The sequence below is a fragment of the Toxotes jaculatrix genome, chromosome 15 (genome assembly GCF_017976425.1).
Source record: "Toxotes jaculatrix isolate fToxJac2 chromosome 15, fToxJac2.pri, whole genome shotgun sequence".
In the NCBI taxonomy this organism is placed as follows: domain Eukaryota; kingdom Metazoa; phylum Chordata; class Actinopteri; family Toxotidae; genus Toxotes; species Toxotes jaculatrix.
Genome location: NC_054408.1, coordinates 6,099,952 through 6,125,507, shown reverse-complemented (window position 1 = coordinate 6,125,507; position 25,556 = coordinate 6,099,952). Strand labels below are relative to the sequence as shown.

General features: G+C 40.8%; 2 protein-coding genes across 3 annotated transcripts in view; both read left to right on the top strand.

The window, feature by feature from the left end:
* Nucleotides 1-15,944, top strand: part of znf385b (zinc finger protein 385B) — a 53,979-nt gene extending 38,035 nt beyond the window's left edge. For both annotated transcript variants that reach the window (XM_041056581.1, XM_041056582.1), the window contains exons 6-12: nt 6,340-6,476; nt 6,807-6,917; nt 8,902-9,073; nt 9,213-9,599; nt 10,449-10,633; nt 10,814-10,909; nt 11,268-15,944. In XM_041056581.1, coding sequence (XP_040912515.1) covers nt 6,340-6,476; nt 6,807-6,917; nt 8,902-9,073; nt 9,213-9,599; nt 10,449-10,633; nt 10,814-10,909; nt 11,268-11,537 — 1,358 coding nt within the window. In that variant the 3' untranslated portion in view covers nt 11,538-15,944. The remainder of the gene's footprint in view (nt 1-6,339; nt 6,477-6,806; nt 6,918-8,901; nt 9,074-9,212; nt 9,600-10,448; nt 10,634-10,813; nt 10,910-11,267) is intronic.
* A 4,269-nt stretch (nt 15,945-20,213) lies between these two features.
* Nucleotides 20,214-25,511, top strand: LOC121194048 (solute carrier family 22 member 5-like). Its single transcript, XM_041056583.1, has 10 exons — nt 20,214-20,423; nt 21,416-21,637; nt 22,370-22,473; nt 22,726-22,880; nt 23,220-23,391; nt 23,485-23,757; nt 24,075-24,289; nt 24,471-24,653; nt 25,158-25,293; nt 25,409-25,511. The coding sequence occupies exons 1-10, from the start codon at nt 20,214-20,216 to the stop codon at nt 25,509-25,511; spliced, it is 1,773 nt and encodes a 590-aa protein (XP_040912517.1).
* Nucleotides 25,512-25,556: the final 45 nt, after the last annotated feature.

Here is a 25,556-nt window from a genome sequence, read left to right as displayed (position 1 = left end):
ACAATAACGGCGTGGATGACGATATGCTAATGTTCATACCACAGGAAATACTCCGTTGCACAAAGCTTCTCTTCACTGGTGCACCACACTATATTCACTATCTGCAGGGATTCAGAACAGGTATTTTCAATATTTACTGTTATTTTATGGACAAAACAATTAATTGAAAAAATAATCAGCAGGTAAAGTAAGAACAGCTGTTCTACTCCCTTTTCTGATTTTAAATAGAAACAAGTCAGAAAATTGGTTTATAATTAGTTTGTAATTTGTTAATTAGTTATAAAATTTGCTCCTAGCAGACGCAGCAGCAGCAGCTCATAACGTGTTGGCAGGAGCACAAAACACAGATATGAACAGTATCTGTTTCCTCTTCATTTTCAACTGGGAGTTATGTAACAGTAAGAATTTCCCTACGGGGATCAATAAAGTTATTCTGATTCTGATTCGGATATTATAGCATACTGATGTAGATGGATCAAACATGGCAAATCTTTAATGTTTATTTAGGAGCCTAGTTTTCCACTGTACCTACATTTAAGTACCAGTAGGAACCTGCATGTATTTTATTAGTATCTCATTTATACAAAAAAAAAAAACAAAAAACTACATGATGTGCATGTTTTGAACACTGGCTTATTCACCCTTTTTACTCATTAATGGGTAAAGATTACACTGTACTTGTTACTTATTTATATTTACAGTCATTTATTTATTTTTTATTTATACTTTAGCAAAAAATGTGTCCACTGAGAGTAAATGTGGCATTTTGTAAATATTTGTTTGGAAAAGGATGTTGATAACACATTTTGTTTACTTGGTATCTATGGTGATCTGTAGGTCATGTGAAAGATCAATGGACTGCATATAAGGTTACTGGAGAAGTGACCTGTTTTAATGCTGATGCACTGAACACATGACAATATAGTATCCTGTTGGAGCCTTGACCACCGATGTTCAACGTAAATTATTTAACTTAAATGGTGTGTGCACCGTGCCACTTTCATGGAAACGTTTATACTCTGACTAAATGGGGTGAGGTAAAATTGGATGGTGCAATACATCAAATAAGCCACGACATCTTCCTCTGTTTTGGACTTTCCGGATCTTTGTTCCCTCAAAGGTCAGTGCTGTCAGCGCGTCATGCTTTTGATCAACTGCGTTGTCTGTGTGACAATGTAAGAGGCTTGTTGATTAACTGACTTTGTGTCTGCACTTTGATATCAAAGTATCTCAGTCATTCAGAAATACTCTGAATGACTGAGACATATCTGCTTCAGCACACTTATGTTGTTATGAAGACTGTTGCTGTTTCTCACACTCACACACACACACACGCACACACACACACAAAACATCAGAAGTGCATAGTGCAGTTGAAAGTTGAGTTGTTCTTGGCCAGCTGGTTGCTGGCGTGCTAGTTTTATTTTAATTACACCTGCCTAGCACTGTGTTAGTATGCGTGCATTTGTGTGTGTGTGTCTGCGTGCATGTGTGTGCGGGTGTGTGAAGCTACTTGTTGTATGTAGCTGATTTCAGTGTGTAAATGGACCTATTTGGACAGTTCGCATGTCCAAAGAAGTTTTTTTTTTTACTCAAACCAACATGCAGCTGTATGTTAATTTTATATAATCAGTTATTTTCGCTATTCATTAATCTGTTTATTACAGTTGATCACCTAATCCGTTAACTGACCTCTAATTGCAGCTCTACTATGATGCAGATGTGTAACTAAACAATATATGCAAGAGTGTAGTTTTGAACCTGCTGGAAACATCAGAGGTGCTGTGTGCCAGTTTCCGCAGCTAACTAAAGAGTTATATGCGACTTAATCAGCCCCATTTGGATTTGTATACCAGGGTGATGTGAGTGATTAAATATCAACCACACCCACTGGGCAAAATATGGAGTTGGTTTGTAAGAGATGACACAGAGATCTGCAGGCCAGATCAGTTACAGTTTCAGTCTGACAGTACAGCAGAACACTGTGAGCAGTTTTCCTTATTACGTCTTCATCATATGAGCTTCCAAGCACTGAGTGCGTGTGTGTGTTTGTGTGTTTGTAAGTGTGGGGTGTGAATGCCACAGATGACCCTGACTGCAGCCGCGTCGTAAATCTGACCGCTACGGAGAAAACCAGACTGACCATCAGGAAACTGGATGCTGTCACTGAGAAAGGGATTAGAATCACTTTATAGACCATTTAATCCCAACTGCCGCCGCTGATGTCAGCAGAGGCTGCACCCGAAAAGAAACTCTGATCATTTTGAACTTTTATAACTATGATATGGCCTGGTTGTATGATGTTTTAAGGCACATCGGTCACACCAGCATTCAAGAAGGTGAAATTCTCTGGCAAAAACACATTCATTTAAACTGAATCACTGTGATTGGCTGATCATTGAGGGAAAAGAGGGTCCAAAATGGAGGGAGTGTGAGACATCTGCAGACTTTTCCCTCATTCTCCTTCTTGCTTCTTCCCTTTAACTGCTGCTGTCAGTGTATAAACTGCTCTGCAAAAGAGGAATTGTACTTATTGAACGTATTGTCCCATTAGTGACCAATCTAACTCTTTATGGAATAAAATGATATCTAAGCCTGAGAGTAAAATACCAGGGGGGCAGAAAACATCCGAGTAGAAGAAGCTCAGAGAGCAATTTGACTGTCACCAGACAGCGATGTTAGCGACTGGCACGTCAGCTAGAGTTTACTTCACTACCCCTGCGTGTAGTCATTCGTAACCAAGCTTCGAAAACCAAACATCACAAAGATGCACAGATGCATTTTTAGCCCTTTTCTGGTGTCTCGGCCGTTCAGTTTCATTTTCAGTGTCAGACTGGTTTAAACTGCTTGTCTGAACAGATTGTTTAAAGAAACTTGTGAATAAACTTTCAATGTTACAATACAGTTTTCAGTGTTTGTTTACAACCGCCCACAACAGATGTTGATCAATTACTAGCAGCCTGAAATAAACCTCTATGGCTTGTTACTTTGCTGTTGGACACTTCTCGTGGAGATTTACAGACTTCCCATGTGAATGCAGTAGCAGATGTGTATCAGTATTTATAGCAACTTCTTAGAACAGCAACTTACTGTAAGAGAGAAGGGTGTGTGTGTGTGTGTGTGCGTGCGTGCGTGCTTGTGTGTATGTGTGTGTGTGTGTTGTAACCAGATCTCAGAGGACAGAAGGGCAGAATTAAGACGACTCTGTCACCACACTGTTCATCATACACACACACACACACACACGCTGAAAATTATCTTCAATTCATACAGATCATAAAGGAAACATGAGCTTGACATTACAGACTAAATATAATAATTTTTAGTATGTAGTTCATTCACACTATAAAAATGACTAAAAGAAGAACAATTAAAAAAAAAAAAAAAAAAAAGACGAGCATGCAGACAAAAATCACCGGGTATTTGAGTGTGGTGTTGATGGATGCTGAAACGCTGACACCGGAAAAAAGGATCAGATGGTGGTGAGACAGCTTGAGAGGCAGCATTTGTAAGGGCTCAAAGGATCCTTGAGAAGTCTTAAATAGTCCTTCAGGATGTTCGAGGGGTCCTTGAGGTGGTTTAAGCCCTCCTTGAGCAGATTCTAGGGGTGCATAGAGAAGTTTAATGGTCTTTAATTGACAACTGCATGTTTCCCCTCTGTATGACAGAAGATGGTTCACCATGGTTTTGAGTGTGGCCATTCAGTAAAACCTTTGCCTCCAGATGTGGTCGGATGACACATTGTGAAATTTAATGGTTCCCCTTAGTGGCTCAGATCATCCTTGAGATGGTTTCAGTCATCTTTCAGGAGGTTTCTCTGTCCCACAGTACAATCCTTAACATGGAAGACATATACAAAAAAAAAAATTGGAAGTTCACCTTCTGAGTCAGCAGGGAAGCGGCACAAACTAGTCTAGTATTATGTAAACTAATCAGTTCAAATTTATTCTAAGTCAGTTTAGTGACTTTCCCCTTTTTCCACAAAGGGTCACATAACCTTCCCTCCTTTTGAATACCCAGCATACCATGAAGTACACACTGTGTACTAATGCTAGCAGTGCACTCATCGTGGAAGTGCTTTTTTTTTTTTCTTTTTAGTAACGACAGCCTGCAGGAGTTCAGATTCAGTTTACTTACTATTACATCTTCTTCACTGTGACTGCATTATTTAACGTGAAGCTTTTATTTTGGCGGCTACACCAAGCTGACACATTACAACATCTTTTAAAATAGACACTAATCTGTATTTACTATCATAAATAATCCTCCAGCTAATAACAGCTAATCCGGGCAGTTATCTGAGCTATTGTGTGTCCGGCTACATGTGTTTGATTACAGTGCTGTGTCGTGTCATGTTGTCCTGAACTTAATAAACAGCCGTAGTGATAAATACAGGCGCTGACTCACAGCTCTGCTATATGAGGACAAACTCAGAGCAGCAGTGTGGCACACAGCTAACCCACAGATAGCCTAATGTCAGTCTGAAAACACACAGCTGGCCTGGTCTGACCTGCTCTGACCTGGTCTGGCATGTATACTTATTAAACCAAACCTCTCAGTCCAGTGTATTCAGATCAGCATTTAAGACTGTCTGGTGATTAGACGACTATGATTAGACCTGGATTTAAGACATGTTACAATGGGTTATAATGGCTTATAATGTGCATTTAGAAAGGGTTAAAATGAGTTACATTGCTCAAAGAATGGGTGTGAATGAATTATAAGGCATTCAGAATGGGTTAGACTGGTTTATACTGTGTTTGAAATGGTATAGAATGGATTTACATAACTCAAGTTGGACAGATGGACAAAACCAATAAGGCCAAACCACCTCCTCCTCCTCCTCCTCCTCCTCCTCTGTCAGGGCTGATTCAGTTGCTCTCTGTGTTTCCACCTACACTCTGTTGTTATGAAATAATTCACTGCAGGGTTTCTATAAGCTGTGACTATAAACGTACACTGACAGAAGAAACACTCTTCTTCTTTTTCAGGTCTATTCTTTGTATCTGCGTACACTGTGGATGCATATGTAACGCCTCCTCATACTATATGTAACTGGGAACGAACAGATTTAAATGTGGGCTCAGGCTTCAGGTTCATCACCACTTTTCCACCACTGCCCACATGAATGACGTAAAAACAATGTCTTGATTCAACTCTTTGCCTTTAAATGTGTAGGTAATGGGTCAGGTTCGGATCATTATATAATTTTGTATGACACTCATAACGTTTTTCTTTGTTTTGTAATAGTTGTGTATTCCTTGTATGACAGCATGACCCTTGGTTTGGTTGCCTTTGGACTCATTTTAGGCCCCTGAGTGAATGTAATTTCTGGAACTTTAATAGGCGGTGAAGGAGAGGCCCTGTGGCAACTGGACACATGGACTCATTATGTGAGCTGCTCGTTCACCTTCTCTCTCTCCTTTTCTCTCCATATTATTACCTCTCTCTGCCTCCAGCAGCTGTAGCCCCATATGTTCTTCTTCGTGTTGTTATGTTAAGTTGATAAGATCAGCTGCTCAGGTCTCCAGGTTGAAATGATGCAAACCTTAGAGTGAAATGGATTTCCTCCATTTGTCCTTTTAAGGCTTTGCCAAGAAATGCCCATGTCACTCTGATACAATGGTTTCTCTCAAAACTCAGTATCCTCAATGTGTGCACAATAGCTTTGGCTCAGTATTAAAGTTAAAGGGATTATTTTATCCTTCATTCTGTGTTCGTGTAATAGCATACAGATATTTATTATGAACGCAGACTGAGTCAAGAAAGTAAAACTGAAAAGAGACTGACTTCTGCAACAGGACAATGGTCCAAAGCAAACCTCAAAATCTGCAGTGAAATACTTCAGTAAACATAAACTGAAGCTTTTGGAGCAGTCCTCTGATCTAAACATCATTGAAAATCTGTGGGCCTAAAAATATCTCTGAACTTGAAGTGAAGAATAGAAAGACTCTTAGCTGGTTACAAAAAAGTATTTGCGAGCTGTAATATCTGCCAAAAAGGTTGGTGGGGTGTTAAGTACTGATTTAGTAGGGTGCTGCTGCTGCCTCTGTTCCTCAGTGTCTGGAAAAGAAGCGATAAAGGCTCTCTGTAAGAACATCTCAAGATTTAAAACTGTTTTCTTTGTGATGTCTCTATGAAGTCCATAAAATTTTCAAAACCAGCTGCCATATCTTTCCCAGGTCTAAACGTTCAGCCATTTTGAAAGGACATTGTCACAGTTCTTTTCTCTTCAGTTCCTGTGACACTCCAGGAACTGGAGTATTGCAAATCAATACTAGTGTCATCGCTCAGTTCTTAGAAATCAATAATTCAAACCCTCCTCCACTCTGTTTGCAGGAAGTGGGTGTGGTGCAGTAGGCGGGGCGTTGCCAGGGCTCATAGGTGCCACTGGTCCCTCAGTGATGATGAAACCGTTCCTGACGTTTCCCATCGAGACAACGTCGCCAGTTGGACTTTTCCCAAACTTCAACACGGTATGTGTGTGTGTGTGGGTGTGTGATTGTGTTCCTTGTTCTTATATCCCAGTGGGGACTAACCTGACTGCACACTAACCCATGAGGACTCATGTCACCTGCTCTTTTAGGCTTAAGACTTGGTTAGAATCAGGTTAGGTTTAGGTTTAAGTATAGCAGAACAAACGTGTGTGTATGTGTGTGTCTGCGTGAAGGACAATAACAGTGACAGGGTGTTGTAGCTGTAGGCAGCTCAGACCGACCGTGATAAAGAGACCTGTCATTCTGTCATCATTGCTCAGCCAGACCTGAGCAGGTTGGCAACCTCTGACCTCCATGTGTCTCCTGCAGATGGACCCGGTGCAGAAGGCCGTCATCAACCACACCTTTGGCGTTACCATGGTGCCCAAGAAGAAACAGGTCATCTCCTGCAACGTCTGTCAGCTGAGGTTCAACTCTGATGTAAGTGTACGTGTGTTGTGATGAGTTCAGTTCGTCTGCCTCGATGATCAGCTTCCTGCTATCTGATTCATCTACATTCTGATCCTGCTGTCATCAATGTTTAAAGCAGACTTAAAGGAATAGTAATTTCTGGAAATCCTTGTCTTCGGTGAGAAAATGGATATGAGGACAGAGAACCTTTAATATACCCCACGGCTGCTTGTTAAATAATAAGCCAACATGTTTTCACAGTAATGTTAGCTTTCAAATGCAAGTTCATTAGCAACTAAAGGCTGTTGTTTCAGGGTTGGGAAATTAATTGAAGTGGTTTTGAACAGTCAAAGTAGTATTTAACAAAGTGACTCTAAAATTAACATGTAGCTAATATTAGCACAGCTTGACCTAATTGTTGATAATGGCAACACAGTCCTGCCAGGATATCTCAGTTTTGTTTTTTTGTTTTTTTTGTTGTTGTTTCTTTAAATTAAACATTTTTTGATTAGCATCCAGTTTTTGCTAAGCTAGATTAAAAATGTCATGGATCTGTCTCTGCGCTGGGTGCAACATGAACTTGGTGTACTGAAGAGGATTTCCCAGACTGTTGTTGTGTTCCTTTAAGGAGATGTCCTGTGGCCCTGACTTTTTTTTTTTTAGTCTGCAAAAAGTGACAAAGGAAATTTTTTTATGACGCTTAATTCTGCTGAGTAAAGAACCTGAGACTCTGTGATACTTTAAAATGCTGTAGTTTGTGTTTTTGAGTGTGGGATTATTGTGTCAGACGTCCATACAAAACAGCAGGTGTACATGAACAGGTGTAACCCAAACCCCACTATATTAACACAGTGCTGTGTAGATGACACTCAGCTCATTCACACAGGGACTGCTGAGAGATGAAGAGCTACCTAATTAGTGACTTGCCAATCAAATGTGTGTAATTTATGAGCTGGTAAAATTATTCATGAGTGAACGTGAAAACAGTAATCACTGCTGAGGAGACAAGGAACAGATGAGAGCATTAACTCAGTCTAATAAGCTGAGTAAAAGCTGAGCAATGGCGTTTTCAGACAGTCACATGAGGACACTGTTAACCTGGAGGTTTGTTACAGTGCACTGACGCACTGCTGCCCTGGGCTTGTTACACTGTGTGGTGACACACAAACTGTACAGTGTTGTTTCTTTACCTGAACTGTTCATACACTACATCACTATTAAGCCTCCATATTTCAAGTACATATACTGTGTGGATCCAAGTCTCCACCTCCACCTGGTATTAACATGTGATCTGTATCTGGTTACCTCATCTGGATCATGATAAAACACATGTTAAAGATCACTGTAATCAGCAATGCAATCAGATCATCAAGACCACATCTGAAATTCAAAGGATGCATCATAATAACTGTGGTCATTTGATCACTTTTCATTTATTATAATTATACATTTTTAATTTGTTCAGTACTTTGGTTTAGGACCAAATACCGAATACCAAAACTAATGGGATTCCTATCAGCCTAAGTACAATACCCAAGAACGTTCTCACAGAGCAGCTAGCATGGCTGTAGACTCTGAGCAGGGATTCAGAACAGCCCAGTGATAATATACTGCAGGGGTCTGCACCGGTGGGAGTGTGTTGCTTTGGGGATCAGAGACAACATAATACAATCCAAGAAGTCCACTTTGAGTAATTACATTAATTCATTTAAAGACTTATCAGATGCCAGAACACTGCATAATGGTTTTGTAGTACTCACAGACAGAATTTGAAAACTCTGGAAAGTTTTCACAGTGGTACTTAGTTTGTCTGTCATCACAGTGATTAGGTAAAAAGCAGCTCCTGGTTGGATGACACTGCAGTGCAGCACAAGTCTGATTTATCATTGTTGCTGGAGCCTTTCTGCTTTCGCATCCCCACTGTCCTGATGGACCAGGCCCTTTCAAATGAAGCTGATTTCACACATCAAAGTCTGTTCACAGATCTAAAAACTTCTCTGTCTCTCTTGCTCAGTCTCAGGCAGAGGCTCATTACAGAGGCAGTCGTCACGCCAAGAAGCTCAAGTCTCAGGAGAACAAGGCCAAGGCCAAGCTGTCAATCACTGCAGAGACCAATGGGAGCAGCTCAAGTCCTGCTGGGCCCGGCCCTCATGTCTCGGCTATCAGCAGCACCTATCAATACACAGGTTGAGTTTATCTGCTGTTAACACTTGTTACTGATGTTTTTAATCTCGGGTGAGTTTGGTTTTTTAATCATATGGGTGTTTTTCATTTCTTCCATCTCTTTTGTCCTCTTCTCTTCTTCCTAATGCTTCTCTCCTTCAGAATTCATATCCAGCCTCACCGACACTTCTTCCCCTCTCAAAGCCTTCCTCCCACCCCTTTCATCCTCCTCTCCACCCTCCTCCTCTCCCTCCTCTAGCAGAGCAGGCAGTGAGCCTCCTCCCTCCAGTCCTCCCTCTGCGCTCCCTGCTCCAGGTCTCTCTTCCTCTTCTTCATCTTCTTCCAAATCTTCTCCTCCTCCCCCTCCTCCAGCTTCTGTCATCTCCTCCTCATCCCCTGCTCTTCCCCCTCCTCCTCTGTCCCAGGCTTCCTCCCAGGACGCTCCTCTCTCAGTGGAGTCTGAGGAGGAGAAGGCGAAGAAGCTGTTATACTGCTCTCTTTGCAAAGTGGCTGTCAACTCTCTGTCTCAGCTGGAGGCTCATAATGCAGGTGAAGATGAACGAGATGATGTACAGACAGCCATGAGGCTGTTTATATGTTCACACATTTGATTTTAACCAGTAGAGAGAATGGATTGACCTCAGTCTTCCACAAAACACTGCTTGTCTCACACGGGTTTATTAATGCCCAATGAGATGTTCAACATCATTGTCCAGGTGTCCATATACTTTTGGCCATGTATTAGATATGTAGCTGGACACTGTAGAAGTTATGGCACTCTCAAGTGGTCAAGCTTGTTTACTTGTTTATGGTTTGATGTTGACTTTAACATCATATTGACCCTGAATTTGACAAAGTTAGGTCACCCAGTTACATAATCATCATGTGGTGATGTACCTGAGAGGGGAAACTGTTTACAAATCTCTTTGCGCCGTTGCATTCGGCTCCAGAATCCAAGAACTGAGAAAGAAGAGATGGATCAAACCAAGAAGACAAGCAACAAACAGAACAAACAAGAACACTGTGAAAATAATAATGTGAATTTGGTCGACTTTTGATTAGCAGACGACTGTCACATCTCAGATAGTGGAGCATCCTTCACTGCACCAACAGGGAGAACTTTCAGCACAGTTTCTTCAGCTGTGTTACCACATGAAGATGATTAGCACATAATTATTTATCTACAGCAAGTGTCAAGTCTCTGCAGGTTGACTCTCATAGAAATGAACTGAAAATAGTGTCTGTCTGGAGGGAAATCAGACTACAAGCTGATGGGTGATGAAGGAATTTAAAGTATACAGGGTTTGTTAATGAGATGAAATGTAAAGAAACAACATCAGCATGGCTTTGTAACTGCAACACCACAGAAAACCTTTTCTGTGCGTATCTTGTTTTCAGGTTCTAAGCACAAGACAATGCTGGAGGCTCGGAGCGGGGCAGGGCCGATCAAGGCCTACCCTCGACCCGGAGCCAAGCTGAAGAATGGCAGCAGCTCCGGACTGAAGGGCTCGGGCCTGCAGAACAAAACCTTCCACTGTCAGATCTGTGACGTCCACGTCAACTCTGAGATCCAACTCAAACAGGTAGAAACACACAGAGGGTTCAAACCGTATGATAACATTTTATTAACACTGCTTTATGCAGACCCAAATACTTTCTGAAGCCACTGCAGTTTTAAAAGACAGATCCATGAAAGCATGAGAGTTTGAGTGTTTTCTATCCTTAGCATTGTTTTCAGTCTGAAAGTGTGTGTGTTGGTGCAGCATATCTCCAGCAGGAGGCACAAAGACAGAGTGGCAGGAAAACCCGGCAAACCCAAATACAGCCCTTATAACAAACAGCAGAGAAACTCTCTCACTGTAAGTGTCTCTCTGCCTCTCTCTCTCTCTCACACACATTCAAATTCAAATTAACTTTACTGGTATGACCATTATGATGTTCAGTATTGTGCAGAAGCAGGTCTGAAACAATATTAATAAATCCATCAGTACAATTGACAAATGTTAATGTAAATCAATAATGGGGGCCTATCTTCTTCTCTTCTCCTTGTCTCCTTTCCTTTCCTCTCACCCCTTATCCTCTCCTCTCCTTGTTTCCTTTCCTCATTCCCTCTCCTATCCTCTTGTCCTCTTCTTTTTTCATTTCCTTGTTTCCTCTACTCTCCTTTTATCCTTTTCTTTCCTTTCCTTTTCTGCCCTTGCCTCCTCTCCTCCTTAGAAGGAGTTGGTGAAGCCCTCCCTCTCTCCCTCCTTCCTCTCCACCCCCTTTGCTCCTCCACCCTCCTCCCTTACCACATCCATCTCGCTCCCTGCCACCTCTCTTTCCTCCTCCCCCCTCCTCACTCCCACATCTTCTCCCCTCACCCCTACCATCTCTCTTCACCCTCGCCCTCCAGCCTCCTCATCCCTCTTCACCGCCTCCTTCCTACGACCAGCTCCTGGACCAATCAGAGCGAGCCAAGGTTCGATTCTCTTCACGCCTTACTGATGACAGAGGTGGTGGTGGAGAGTCGACGCGGTGCCCTTTGACCTCTGACATCCAGTTTGTTGGAGCTACAGGGGCAGAAGAGTCCAGAAGAGACATCAGCTCTGCCATCACGGCTGCAGAGATTCAAACCTGCAGCCTTCTCACCTGACTGAGGCGTCATAGAGAGACATGAGAAGACAGAACCTCCTGCTTCTGCCTGGGTCTGACGTCTGTCTCTTTGGTCTGAAACAACCTGAGGCAACCTGTGACGATTTTATCCAAACCAGAAATGGACTCGTTGCTTCAAACAAACCACAGAGCTGAACCCAAGCAGAACCAGAGACTGAAAGGTTCCCATACATACCAGGCTTTTCATTTACAACAAATTAGAGAATTTCACAAATTTTCTAGACAGCAATAAGTGGTCCTGGAAACGTCTTTAAAAAATGCCTGGAAGAATTGCAGCTCATTGCTGTCCTAAGCTTAAGTCATCGTGATGCTCAAGAATCAGCCGGTGCAGGACGTCCACCACAAGGAGATTTAACAGAAACGGTAAAGTTATGCACAGAAACAGGGAATACTTTCTTTTTTTTTTTTCTTCTTATCACCAAAAAGAACCCTGAGTACCTCATCATTTAAGACTGTCCCAGGCTGTTTGTGGCAGTCTGACTCTGCTGAAAATGAAGCTGGATTTTTCTTTTAATATATTTTTATTGATTGTAATCAGAACCAGGACTCAAACTGAGAAGCAGAACCTAAAAAAAATCTCAACAGTACCCTCAAACCTGTACCTAAAACGCTCATTTTTGTTGTCAGTCTGCAGCTTGGGTTGAGACGAGACACAAAGGTGGACAAGAAAGTCTGGACCCGGAGCCCGGTTCAGGTCAGGCCCTCGGAGTTTGGAGGTGGTTGATTCTGTCTGAACAAATCTCCTCTGAACACAGAATTCAATTCAGTTCACTTCAAGTCAAGATACTTTGTTCCTCATAGGGCAAGAAGCTCTTCTTCCTCCTGCTGGAGGAGCAAACCAGCACAAAGATGTCAGAAAACTCAGAAAGCAGACGTCCTCCATCATGAAATACTACGTGACATCTGCAGCTGTCTTTATGTCGTACTGGACTGTGGTGTAGTTGATGTCCTCCCTCAGACGTCCCTTGCGCTTGTGTTCAACGTGTTCCTAAAACACGGCATCTCGAGCAACCAAACTGCAAAGTGGAAAAAGAGAAATTAAAGGATTAGGCAGGCATTATTCTGTATTGTCATTAGTTTCAAGAATATTTCACCCACCACAAAAAAATCTAATGAATAATGAATAATAAATGCCTTTAATTGTGACAGCAATAGGACCCTAAACTAGCTTCACTTTCTCTTATGGATTTATGGCAATATAAAATCCAAATCCAAATTCCAAATCCAAATTAAAATCAGTTTTAACAGGTTTGTACCTTTTGGCAAAAATCCCAAACAAAAAGAAAGTCACACCAGAATTGATTTAGTGCAGTTTGTTGCTTGTTCTCAGCTCTTGTGTCAATGTGCTGTATGTTAGGGACTGAAACACGAGTACATGAACTCCTCTTTGTCCTTATGTCTGATGTCCAGACCTCTGCCTGTATGTGATGCGGTCCCTGTTGTCTCCCGTGGCTGGTGCGTTACAGACTCACTCTGGACTCTGGATCGGGCTATTTCCTGGTTTTACAGTGAAAAAGGCCTTTTGTCCTTACTGTAGCCAGATGTAAACACTCACCTCACAATCTTCCTCCTGCTGACACTGAATCGGACCAGAACTTTCTGGAGTTTATCTGAGCAGAACTTTTAACTGAAGCTTTTATCACAAAGAGGAACTTTTTAAGACTTTCGACACGTCACTGGAACTTTTCACAACCTGCAACAGCAAAGGAACATTTTCCTTAAATAAGCTTGTTCACTTTCCATGGTCAAAACAAAATATTAACATTTCTCTGGTTGCTTTTTCTGTGCTCCGATAATTTAATTCACAGTGTATGTTGTAAATATTTACCGAAAACTTTTTCACGACTTTCAAACAATTGTATGATCTGATGTTGTGTTCAGTTTTTTTTTCAGTTGTTGACATACAATAGATGGGAACAGTCATGCCCTGTAATTACACAGTGAGCAGAGAAATAAGTTAGAGAAGAACGTGTCATCATCTCATGTGTGTGGGTAATGAATACACCCCAACATCTTTAGAAAGCAGCCATTTATATTCTCAGTCATTTTAAAGGGCTCAGATGCTATTTTTATGGATAAGTATGGCTGCACCTGAGTTCTGTCAGAAAACAGTAAAAACAGATGAGTGATCCAGGCCCTCTTAAAACGAGAAGCATCTGAGGGGCGGAGAGAAGGATCTCTTGAAGAAAGAACACGTCACCTTTAGGCTGCTGTCGTTACTTTATTAGCTCGTCAGCTGACGTTAACCGTGTCTGAGTCACGATGACCTGGCAACTGAGAGAAAAACAAAAGAAAAAGGAAAAAGAAAACGAAAGTGAGAACAGAGAAAAATTGTAAAATTTCCAGATAGTTTCCTGCAATGTTTTGCGTTGGGTCCTTTAGTATTTTGTCTATGTTGCTCTGCTCTGGTATGAAGGTTTGGATCAGCCAACGCAGCAGTGTGGCCTTGTCTTGAGTAGCAAGTCTGTGTTGCCGGTGTAGTTTTCCTGGTGAACTGAATGTTTTTTAATTATGCTATTGCCAGGTTATCGTACTGTTTGGCTGACATAACATCCTGTGATTCTGTGGTGCTGTAAAGATATGATTTACAATGCTGTAAGGACCCATACTACCTTTACACCTTTTTGCTGATGTGTGTAGCAATAACTTTAATATTCATATATAATATTCAAGTTTTGACAGTGTCCATTTTGGTCCTATGTCCCATCTAACAGACATAGTTCAGGTAGTGAAGCCTCAGCTTGCTCCATTTGCCAAAGAAGACTATGCAATGTGGCTGAAAGCTCAGAAAAAAGCTCATAAGTGGACCTTTTAGTTGAGATCATTTTGTCAAACAAACTGATCAAATCAAGAATTAACTTCCATGCTCAACATCAATAGATTTTGTCTGTTCATTACTTTCATATTGTGGCTGTAATGAACACTGCAGCCTGTAGGGGGCACTAGCAGGACTTTTGACTGTTGGTCTCGTGTTCTCAGAAAGCCAACAAATATCATTGCGAGAGGATAGCTGCCATCAGCTTTTTCAGGCTTCCATGTCATAAAATGAAAATGATCAGCAAGTTGTTTGACAGTCGTGAAAAAGCTTCACAGAACCAGGTGAAACCACAGAAAACATCCAAGAAAACTTCACACAAAGTTAAAGACAAAAGCTCCTACTGTTCATCTGTTCATCTGTAGGCTCTGAAGACTCTTCTCTTATCGGCTGTCAGCATCAATAATTTAACCAATCAAATTAACTAAGTTTTACCTGAAGAAGGTGTCCTTTGTGTGATCTGAAAAATATACAGTTCATGTTTAAAATTGTCAAAACCATTGAACTGTGGTGAAATATTTATGAAAATATTTTCCACAACTTTTCCAAAAGCGTTTGGGATTTGATGTTTTTACAAAAAATTTCCAGGTCTTATCAAACTATTTACTGTCAGTATGGACAAGAGGAACAATTACACTGACCAATAGCCCTTGAAATGAATACATCAGTGCAGTATGACAATAAACTATTTACTAATTTTTCTCCAAGGAACTTTTTTTAAAAGTAGTAAATGTCAGTGTTTCAGCAATATAGAAACAGCTGCAATTCAATTAGTAAAATACAGTATAAACAAGTATTTTTTAACTTTTTTTTTTTTTTTTTTTTGTCTCCAGAACCACACACTTAGGTTATTTACAGATGGAATACAATACCTTATTGTAATAAAACAACAACAATAATAATATTCATAACAAAATAATAAACTTTACAAAATGTTTTAGAATGAAAAACAACAGCACATAAAACTACTAAAACTTAATAAAATTAAAATATTTCACTGAAAAGCAATTTTATAATAGTTGGTCCAAAAAAACAAAAAAAACAGTGAATGAAAAATCCTTTTTGTAAACATAGGCAGCTTTTAAACACAGTGAGGAAAGATTGTGGACCAGCCTTCACGGATATAAGACTGGATCAGAAATAAGCAGAAATACTCAGTAAACCTTTTTGGCTGATTTCAGTATTATTCAAAAACAGGTTTTTTAAACCCGTGGTTATTTTGTGTGGTTTCACATCGTCTGCTTCTGTGTTCCTGCCTCCTCCTGAATAACTTGAAGCATCTCAGTCTTCCAATAATGAACAAACAAGGACATTATGTGCGTATGTGTGTGTGCTTATCTATGCAGTTCTTGGTCTCACGGTGCAGTAACTCTATCTCATCAACATGCAACTGTAGAAAAAAAAACAAAACAAAAAAAAACAAAGTGTCAAACTCATGTTGATGATGCTGGTTAACCTCCACTGAGGCAGTTTGACCACGGCACGTTGAAAAGCTCTTCGCTGTCCAACTGAACTTCCTCCTCTGTCTGAAGATGTCATCATGATGCAATAATGTACAGATCAGCTGCTGCTTTTCTATTCTCTCTGCTTCCTTATGAGCAATACTGAGGCCTGAGAGTCTCAATACTAGTCCAAGTCTTGATACCGGGCCGAGTTGCAATACTGGAATGAAGCAAACGGGGATGCACTGTTCAAAATGCTCAAAATGAAGTGTTGTTTCTAGTTGACGTGTTATAAACTTGTCATTTTGGTTCAAACCATCATAACGTTTTTGTTGAAAACTGAGATTGCGAGAATGTGTGCGTGTGTGTGTGTGTATTCTTTCTCCGTGCTTGGAATGAACCTCAACCATCAGATGTAATCACTTTGCTTTCAAAATAAAAGCTCATTTTCCATTAACCCAGATGGCACGCAAACAGTGAATAATTTAAGTGTTTAAAGGAGCAGTTCACCCAAACAAACTGCTGCACTCCTTTCTGATCTGGGCATTGTTGCTTTTAACACATCTGATAAATTTGGGTTTAACATGAAACATAGAATTTAGTTAAATACGATTTAAGATTTAATTGGAAAGTTATTTGTTATTTTACATTTAAAAATTAAATCCACATTTTGAGGATCGAAGTTCACACTGTGGTGATGCTTTTCAGATTCAGCTGTCTGAGACTCAGCTCGAAACAAAACAAAACAAAACAAAACACACACACACACACACACACACACAACAAAGGCAGAAAAATTCAGATTCAAATCATTCAACCTGCCATCACAATTCAAACCTTTCAGAGAACATCTTTAAAGCAGACTGGGACCTTAAATTGAATGGCTGATAAAGATGTTGAAGATGTTCATAAAGCAAGAAACAGTTCAGAGTTGAAAACAAATATTTCCTTTAGATTTCAGCTCAGAGCAGCAGCGTTTTGTCTTCCTCAGACATGTAAAAAAGCAACGTATCCTGCTTCAGAGAACCTCCAACCACTTCTTCATGTATAGTATTTATTCTCTGAGCTCATTTTTTATAATGATGATGATGATGCAAATATGCAAATGCAAACTTGTCAAGTTGAGATTATGTGAAAACTGTCTTCTTATTGTTATATTTCTGTAACTTTCTTTTATTTGTTTTCATTAAAAACTACTGATCATCAGTCCTGCGTTCTTTTTAAATAAAGATAGTGACGTGTAATCCAGAGTTTCATAAGTGCTAAAACGATTCTGCGACCTCAAAAAGTCTTTGGGAGTTTGACAACTCTCATGTGACCCTACAGATTCTCATGTGACCTCAATAAGTCTCTATGTGACCCCAGTAATTCTAATAAATCATCATTAAGTCACATGCGACATCAAAGACTCTCGTGTGACCTTAGCGAGTCTTTTTTTTTCTAGTTTTAATTTCATATTTCATGTGGCCCTGAAGGTGCTAAGATATCTTTAGGGACTTGTACGTGACTTATGTGAGTCTCATGAGACCTTAAAGACTCTAATGAGACCTTAATTAATTTCATATGATCCCGAAGATTTTCATGTGACTATAATAACTCTTATTTCATGTCCACTATGGGGCACTTCACCTACATGAAGCTCCATGTTGACTCATGAATGACTGGTCTGGCAACATGTGGAAAGTGTGGAGGGTTAATGCAAAGAGGAGCTGCTGAAATTGAAACAGTAGCTTCAAAAAATTCCAGTGAACTTCAAAAACTATAACTTCTGACCTTTCCCACCTCAGTGGCAATTGTTTACTCCTTGATACATTTAGGATCAAGACAGTTACTGTCTTACTAAACTGCAGCAATGAGTTGACAACATGTTGCACACATGGCCTTGGATGGGTAACACTGTGAGCCCTGATGGGAAACTGCTCGCTCTGCACACTATGTTTCTAATGAAAAACTAAAAAAAGATCACATCATAGGTCTGGACAGTCTTATTTTGTTATTGGTTTTGGTCTTGACCTTTGGTCTCTCATTGCAGAACATCCAAAATCACATTGAACTATTATTTTTTAATGATCAGCAACGTATCAGACAATTAAGCATTACCAACGATTCATTTACCAATATACAGAGTCATGTAACAGTTTACACACACTGAATAAAAGTACACTAGAAGAATTTTTTCAATGCCACAGCAGTCAGCAAGAGACATTAATCACTGACAACAGACAGACAACCAAACAACCAAACACAATTACAACCAAAACTGAGTGTGTAATAAATTTAAAAAAGGTTTCACACTTGTAAAAAGAAAACAGGACGTAAAAAGCAGAATGTTCCTGACATTGGAAACAATTACACTGAATCTTTATTTACACTACAAACTCCAAGAAAAGCAAAGCAAAGTTTTTATTTTAGTAACTTTTATTAAAATTGTAGCCTAGTATTCCTGCTATAAACGGACTCTGAGAACACGGAACACACCGCAGCAGCGTCCCTAACATTAGCTGCTCCGGTCCTCTATCTGTATCAGCTGCGACCATAAATCGGCAATTAAGTCATAAGCCAGCGGCAAAATATGCTAATACATGCTAATTAGTGCAAACATCCAGGTAGAGAGAAATTTACTTACTGAAAAAACTGCAACAGACTCCTTCGACAGCCGGTTAGTACAGCCTACACTACAACAAGCCATATTGTCACAAAAACCTATCGGAATATTGTCAAACAAACACGGACACTGCATCCCCTGTCAACCGCTGGAGGTAGCCGGAAGACTCTGGATGTAGCCGCCTAGCCCAGCCGATGCTTTAGTAAAGAGCTAACTGCCAGTGCCTGTCTATGGGGATGTCACTCAACGTAACCACGCCCTAATTTATGTAAGAATTTTAAGCCTAAACAACACTAAAACGGTTATTTTAGTGTACTTTCCATATTTGGCAAAGAGGCAGTTACTCTGCGGGTCAGCCGGGGTCAGTTGGCCGAGAACCCGCTTAGCTCGCAGCAACCAAGCTAGCCTAAGGGTAATCAGCTAATCAGCTCGGCTAAGAAGCTATGCGGCAGCCACACACAGCGTCACCGTGCAACCACGACACAGAGCGAGCTCTCTTACCTGAGTGTAAGTTCCTTGCAAACTGTAACAGCACTTGAAATGATAATTAATCTTTTATTGAGGTCATATTACATAAGAAATAGAGGCAAAAAATCTGCCAAAACTCATCTTAAAAGTTAAAGTTAGCGTTACAACTCATGGGGGGAAATTTATTTCTACTCTATTATTTAACTGTGAAACAATCATTATTATTTCATATTAATCAAATATATTAAAATGTTAAAAACATTATTATTATTGTCATTATTATTAATGATAACAATAATAATAATTAAAGCTGCAAGCAGTGATGGCCGGTGCAGCCAAGCACCAGAGTCCTCCTATGTCCTTTCCTCTCTCCTGCTCTTTTCCCCAGAGAAGCACAGCAGTATACAGCAACAGAAAAGACATGTGTACCGATTTTCAAGTCTGTAGGTTTTACAGTGAATATTTTCACACTCTAGGGGGCACTGCAGAGCTGTTCGGCCACGCCCGGTCGCATGAACAGTGTCAAACAAAAATTTTCGTCGGGGGACAATTTTGGGCATAGTTTGGTGCGTTTTTGAGCACGTTCAGGGGAGAACAGAGTAGAACCTCCACACATCATCTTACTGCAGCTTTTTGAACGCGGAGGTGATCCTCATTGCTGAAACCTACAACCCCCCCTTTGTTTCCACAAGTAGTTTCAACAGGAACACAGATTTCTGAAAGGAGGAGGATGAGGGGAGTGGGATGAGGAGAAAGGAGGAGTTTTTTTGTCATGTCTGGAAAAAGAAGGTGCAAAGTGAGAAGTGAGAAGCCACCGAGAGATTCTGCGGAGAGAAGCTGACGCTACAACTGGATTACTAATAGTATTTTTATTTAGAATATGTAGTGGTGGTAAAACTGTATTTATAGTTATTGTGCTTGTAGTAGCAGGACGTATTTGTACTTTCTGTTGTAATATTACTCATAGATTAGTAGTTTTACAGCTAGCATAATATTGCCACAGCAGAGTAATAATATCTTTAAATGTAGTACTAAAAGTACTTGTAGTTTTAAGATAGATATTATTTGTGCATATAGTTCAACTGTCATAACTGCTTCAGTGCTTATAATAGCAATTAATAAACTGAAGCACTGACTGTAGATGTTTAATTTTAAAATTAAAGGTAGGGTCCACTAAAATGCAAGCCTACGAGGAGTCGGTGTCATTCCTGGGGACCTGGGGCCCGTTCCAAAGGAAAGTCTTCTTCCTGCTCTGTTTGGCCACAGTTCCATGTGGATATAACAGCCTGTGCGTCATCTTTCTTCTTGCTACCCCTACCCATCACTGCCACATCCCGGCGCACGTCAACCTGAGTCAGGAATGGATCCAGGCCAGCATCCCAGTGCAGGTCAGAACCAGGCAGAACTGGAATTCAGCCTGTTTAAACTGAATAATTCTGACAGTGATCAATAAAATGAAGAAAGAGATTATTACAGTTATTATTATTTTTTCATTGTAGGTCTTTAACCAATTACTAAATCATTTTTTTAATTGAATCAAAAGATGTTTTCCCCCATAAGGCTTTAAATTAATTTCCAAACCAAACTTTCTGTCAGGTCTTCACTGTCACTCTTTCTTTTTGATCCACGTTTAAAGTGGCTATAATCAATATTTTTACATATACAATGGTTTACATAACTACTTGAAAGGGGTCACCCATGATGATGGACCCACAGAGAATTATTAATATATTAGTATCATTAATATAATAGCTAAATATAATAACTATGGGTGTCTAACAAAAGTAATTACTGAACTCTCACAAGCACTGAACCCCACAGTCTATTGCCCTGACCCCCCAGACTTCCTTCTATCCACTCACTGTGCAATATCTGTATATCTGTATACTGTGCAATATTCATTAATGTGCAATAACCCATACTTTCTTGAACTGTGCACCTTACCCCCCCTCTTGTATTCTGTTTTTTTAAACTCTCTTTTCATATTGTTGTATAGCTTTCTTTTTATATATTTTCGACTTGCACTAAACTTATTTAATCTTATTTTATTTTATTTTATTCTATTCTGTGTTGTATATTTATATACGTTGCACTGAAGAAAGAGATGCTTTTCATCTCGTACATGTAAAAGATGTATAATGACAATAAAAGGCATTCTATTCTAGTCTAGTCTAGTCTAGTCTAGTCTAGTTATTATTTGTTACATGCAGTTAGCTAATCGTTTATTGTATAGTTTTGGATTAGATCGGGGGCATGATCCTCATGCAGGTTAAAACTGGTCTAGTCTGAACTGATGTTGACTGCTCTGGTGCCCTCTACCTCCCCAGACTGTTGCTGCAAGTACAGGTTGGAAATAATGTTGATGTTGTTTTCTGGTCAGCAGGTGGATGGGAAGCCAGAGAGGAGCAGTTGTAGCAGGTACGAGCTGGATCATCTGCAGAACCTGTCTGCAATGGGAGCCTCACTCAGCCTGGGCCAGAACCAGAATCTGTCCATACTGGGAGAAAGTCCAGAGGTCCTCCTCTCCAGCCTGAAGCAGGAGGGCTGTAAAGATGGATGGACATACAGTACTGAGGACTACCAATCTACTGTAGTCACCGAGGTACTGAACCACTGCTGCTACTAGTGTTACTGTAAAGTTTAAGACTGCATCCACTGCAAGTATCAAAACAATTGTTTATGCTTGTTTTCGCCATTTTTACTTTTACCATTAGCAACACCCCCTACTCCACCCTACTGTACGTTACTGTTTAGACTCCACCATGTTAAACAAGAATCCAGTCGGGTCAGAACAGCTCCTGTCTGTAAAACTGCTGGGGGGTTGTGATCTTTCTCAGTGGTCACCAATCAGTGCCTTAGCCCAGATGACTGCAGGAAGCTGAGAAACTGGAAATGGCTGGATTGGTTTACAGTTAGGGGCACTGGATTTATGTAGTGATTTACTGGGACAACTTATATTTTTAGAGGTATTGCAGTTTGTTAGAGATATTTCAGGTATTTCAGAGAGTAGAATTATACTTAGAGACAAGATAAAAGAAGATGTCTTTATGTTTTTCTATTTTCTATTTTATTATATTTTCTGTTTGATATTGGATTATATGTATATCCTAATCTTTCTCTGTTCAATTTTCTTCTTCATTTTCATTTGGGAGTGTGTACGTAACAAAAGAATTTCCCTACGGGGATTAATAAAGTTTTTCAGATTCTGATTCTGATTCTGATAAGATTTTGCGTTCCCATTTTGCTTTGTATTCCATTGTTTCTGTCTGTTGTATTATTCCAGATTATGTTTTTATGTATGCCACTGCATTCCTGTATGTCCTTTGTCTTCCAGTTTAACCTGGTGTGCAATGACCAGTGGAAACAGCCTCTGACCTCTTTGGTCTACTTCCTGGGTGGACTGTGCGGATGCTTCATCTCTGGACAGATCTCTGACAAGTAATTTTCAGTTTAAGTACAAACTGTCTCCCGTAGCCAATCCCCCCAGCTGCTACGGGGTTACACTGGATGATCAAAAATCTTAGGCTTTCATGGCCAGAAAGATCCACCCTTTGTTTTGGATGAATGTCATGCTAGATTCCAACAAGATCTTCCTCCTTCAGTGTCACTCAACTTTGGTTTTAAAATCTGAACAGAGCACTGTTATGTTGCTGCTGTTGCCGACACCACTCTGTTGTATTTGTGCTTCAGGTTTGGCAGGAAGCCTGTTCTGCTCGGCACCATCGCCATGATTGGTGTCTACAGCGGCGCTGTTGCTTTCGCTCCGTCCTGGCCCATCTTCATTGTGCTCTTCTTCATGCTGGGCCTGGGTCAGCTTACCAGCTACATTACTGTGTTTATACTGGGTTTGTGTTTCTTCATTTTCAGGAAACTGTGACCCCTGACCTTTATCCTCCTCTCCACTCGCTGTGTGTTCTATTGTTGGTCTCAGTGGAGTCACATAATGGAGGGCAGAATAAGACCATGTCCACACCAGTGAGGATGCATTTGAGCTCTTCTTCTGTCTGTTTGGGCCTTGTATACATAAGAAGCTGGTATTTCCTTTCATGAACATGGGTGTTGTACTTACACAGCCATGAGTATTTTATACTTAATCTGACGACAGAAAAAGGATTATGAAACGGTCCACTGGGCGCCTTATATCTGTGGTTGTACTTCTTTTAAGCATGTCATTTCCTCTACAGGTTCAGAGATCCTGATTGGTCCAGCCAGAGTTGTATGCTCTAGCCTGTGTTTGCCTTTTACTTTTGTGACTGCTACAGTGCTGCTATCTGGCACTGCCTACGTGGTCCCGAACTGGAGACACCTGTCACTGATCATGACTGTACCCAGTCTGGCTTGTGTTCCCCTCTGTTGGTAAAATGACCTCAGTACACTATCAAGATTTAAATGCATTTTATGTACTATATGACAGAGGAAGATTTTTATGGGTTTCTGTCTGTCCACCAGGCTGCTTCCAGAGTCTCCTCGCTGGTTGGTGTCTCGGGGCCGTTTGCAGGAAGCAGAACTCCTGCTGAGGTCAGCAGCTCTGGAGAACCGAGTAGAACCTCCACACGTCATCTTTCTGCCAGCTAGTGCAAGAACTTCTATTGAGTGTCTTGATCCACACTCTGAGGACAATGGCCCTTGTACTGTGGCTTCTGCCTCTCAGTCCCTCGGCTTCTGGGACCTGCTGAGGACCAGAAATATCCGACATATCACACTCATGCTATGGCTCATCTGGTGAGTTAACACATTTTTCCATTGCAAAATTTTCCCACTGAATTCCAGAACTTTCCCCTTTTTTCCTGTAGTACTAGTACCTGGTACTACTGATAGCATGATTTTAAAAAGGGTGGAGGATGAACCCTTTAGATTTTAATGACCCTACAACCTACCAGCATTTTAGTTTCCCCACTGATAAGCCTTTAAGAGTAGCTAAATCATCGCTATGCCTATTGTGCTCATTACTTTCATGTTATTGATGTCACCAATGCTGTAGCCCCGCAACCAGCAGGACTTCAGACTTTTAGTCTTGTTCTCTTATATGTTATTTGCAGGTTTTCCATGAGTGTGAGCTACTATGGATTGGCCTTCAACATGTCCGGCCTCAGTAGAAACCTGTTCCTAAATTATTTCCTGGTGTCGGCTGTGGAGATCCCAGCATATGTCATGAGCTGGCTGGCAGCACGAAGTCTTCCTCGTCACCTGTCATTTATCAGCTTCACCCTGCTGGGGGCACTAGCGCTGTTTCTCATCCCGATCACTGTGCACAGTGAGTAAGACCAGTCAGGGGTAGCTGTACTCCCCCACTTCTTTCTGTCTATCTTCTTTTTTTGTGACGAAAGTCTTTTAGAGTTATGATTGAAAAATCATTGTTAAGGATTTTTTGCTTCATGGTAGTTCAGTGCCTTGTTTCCCTCATCACTAGCTTACAGTCCTCATCCTCCCTACAGGTCACCCAGCTCTCACTATGTTCCTGGTACTGCTGGGTAAATTTGGCATTCTGGCTGGCATTGGGATGTTGTATGTATACACTGGTGAGCTGTCTCCCACAGTCATCAGGAACACAGCGATGTCATCCTGTGCCATGTTCTCCAGAGTGGGGTCATGTGTTTCTCCATACCTGCTGCAGCTGGGTGAGGCCTTTAACTTCACACATTTGATTTGTTTGAACCACTACGTTCATTTGTAAAGTTCATAAGTTAAAATGTTGCCACATTCAGAGAATCAGATTACTTGTTGTGGTAGCAGAAGCAGCATGATAAGTGGTGTCAGGAATGTCATACTTTGGATCAGGGTTCTTTGAGGCCACATCCATGTCAGACTTTTAAAGGTCAGATAACCCAAAAGAACCAATTTTCTCAGTTGCCCTCGGGTGTATCCCACAGTTTTAGTTTTATGTGCTGAAAATTTGAGATATCTACCTCTGATACTGAACAATCCACAGACTTTGAAACTGTCCCTAACAAAACTGTTGATTGGGAGGGTGTCAAATAAACTCGGAACTATCTGCATGAATTGATTGAAGAAAGCGAAGTTTTTGTAATTTGGGTGAACAGACCCTTTAATCATAAAGTTCTGTATCAGACAGAATCTTGAGAGTGTGAACTCACCCTGATCTGATCTGGTTTTGTCTCCAGCCAAGTTCTATGAGTTCCTGCCGTGGATCGTTGTGGGTTCTCTGGCACTGCTCAGTGTTCTCCTCTGCGTCTTCCTGCCGGAGACCTTCAGGCAACCGCTTCCTGACACCATTGAACAGATAGCACTCGCACAGAGGTTAGTCTGCAGTCATACTACAATGTTCACTGGCTGTTCACTTGACAACAGCATGAAAAAAAAACAGCTGCATAATGCAGTCTTAATGATGCACCTCTCCTCATCTGACTTCTAGGTTCAGGTGGCCATGGGTCTCCGAAACTCCTCCAAGGGATAATGGAAACTCAGCTGAAGAGCACACGACTCCACCAGAGATCATCTGCACAACTTACCTATAAGACTCTTGATAACCAAACAAATGAAAAAACAAAACTACAGACACC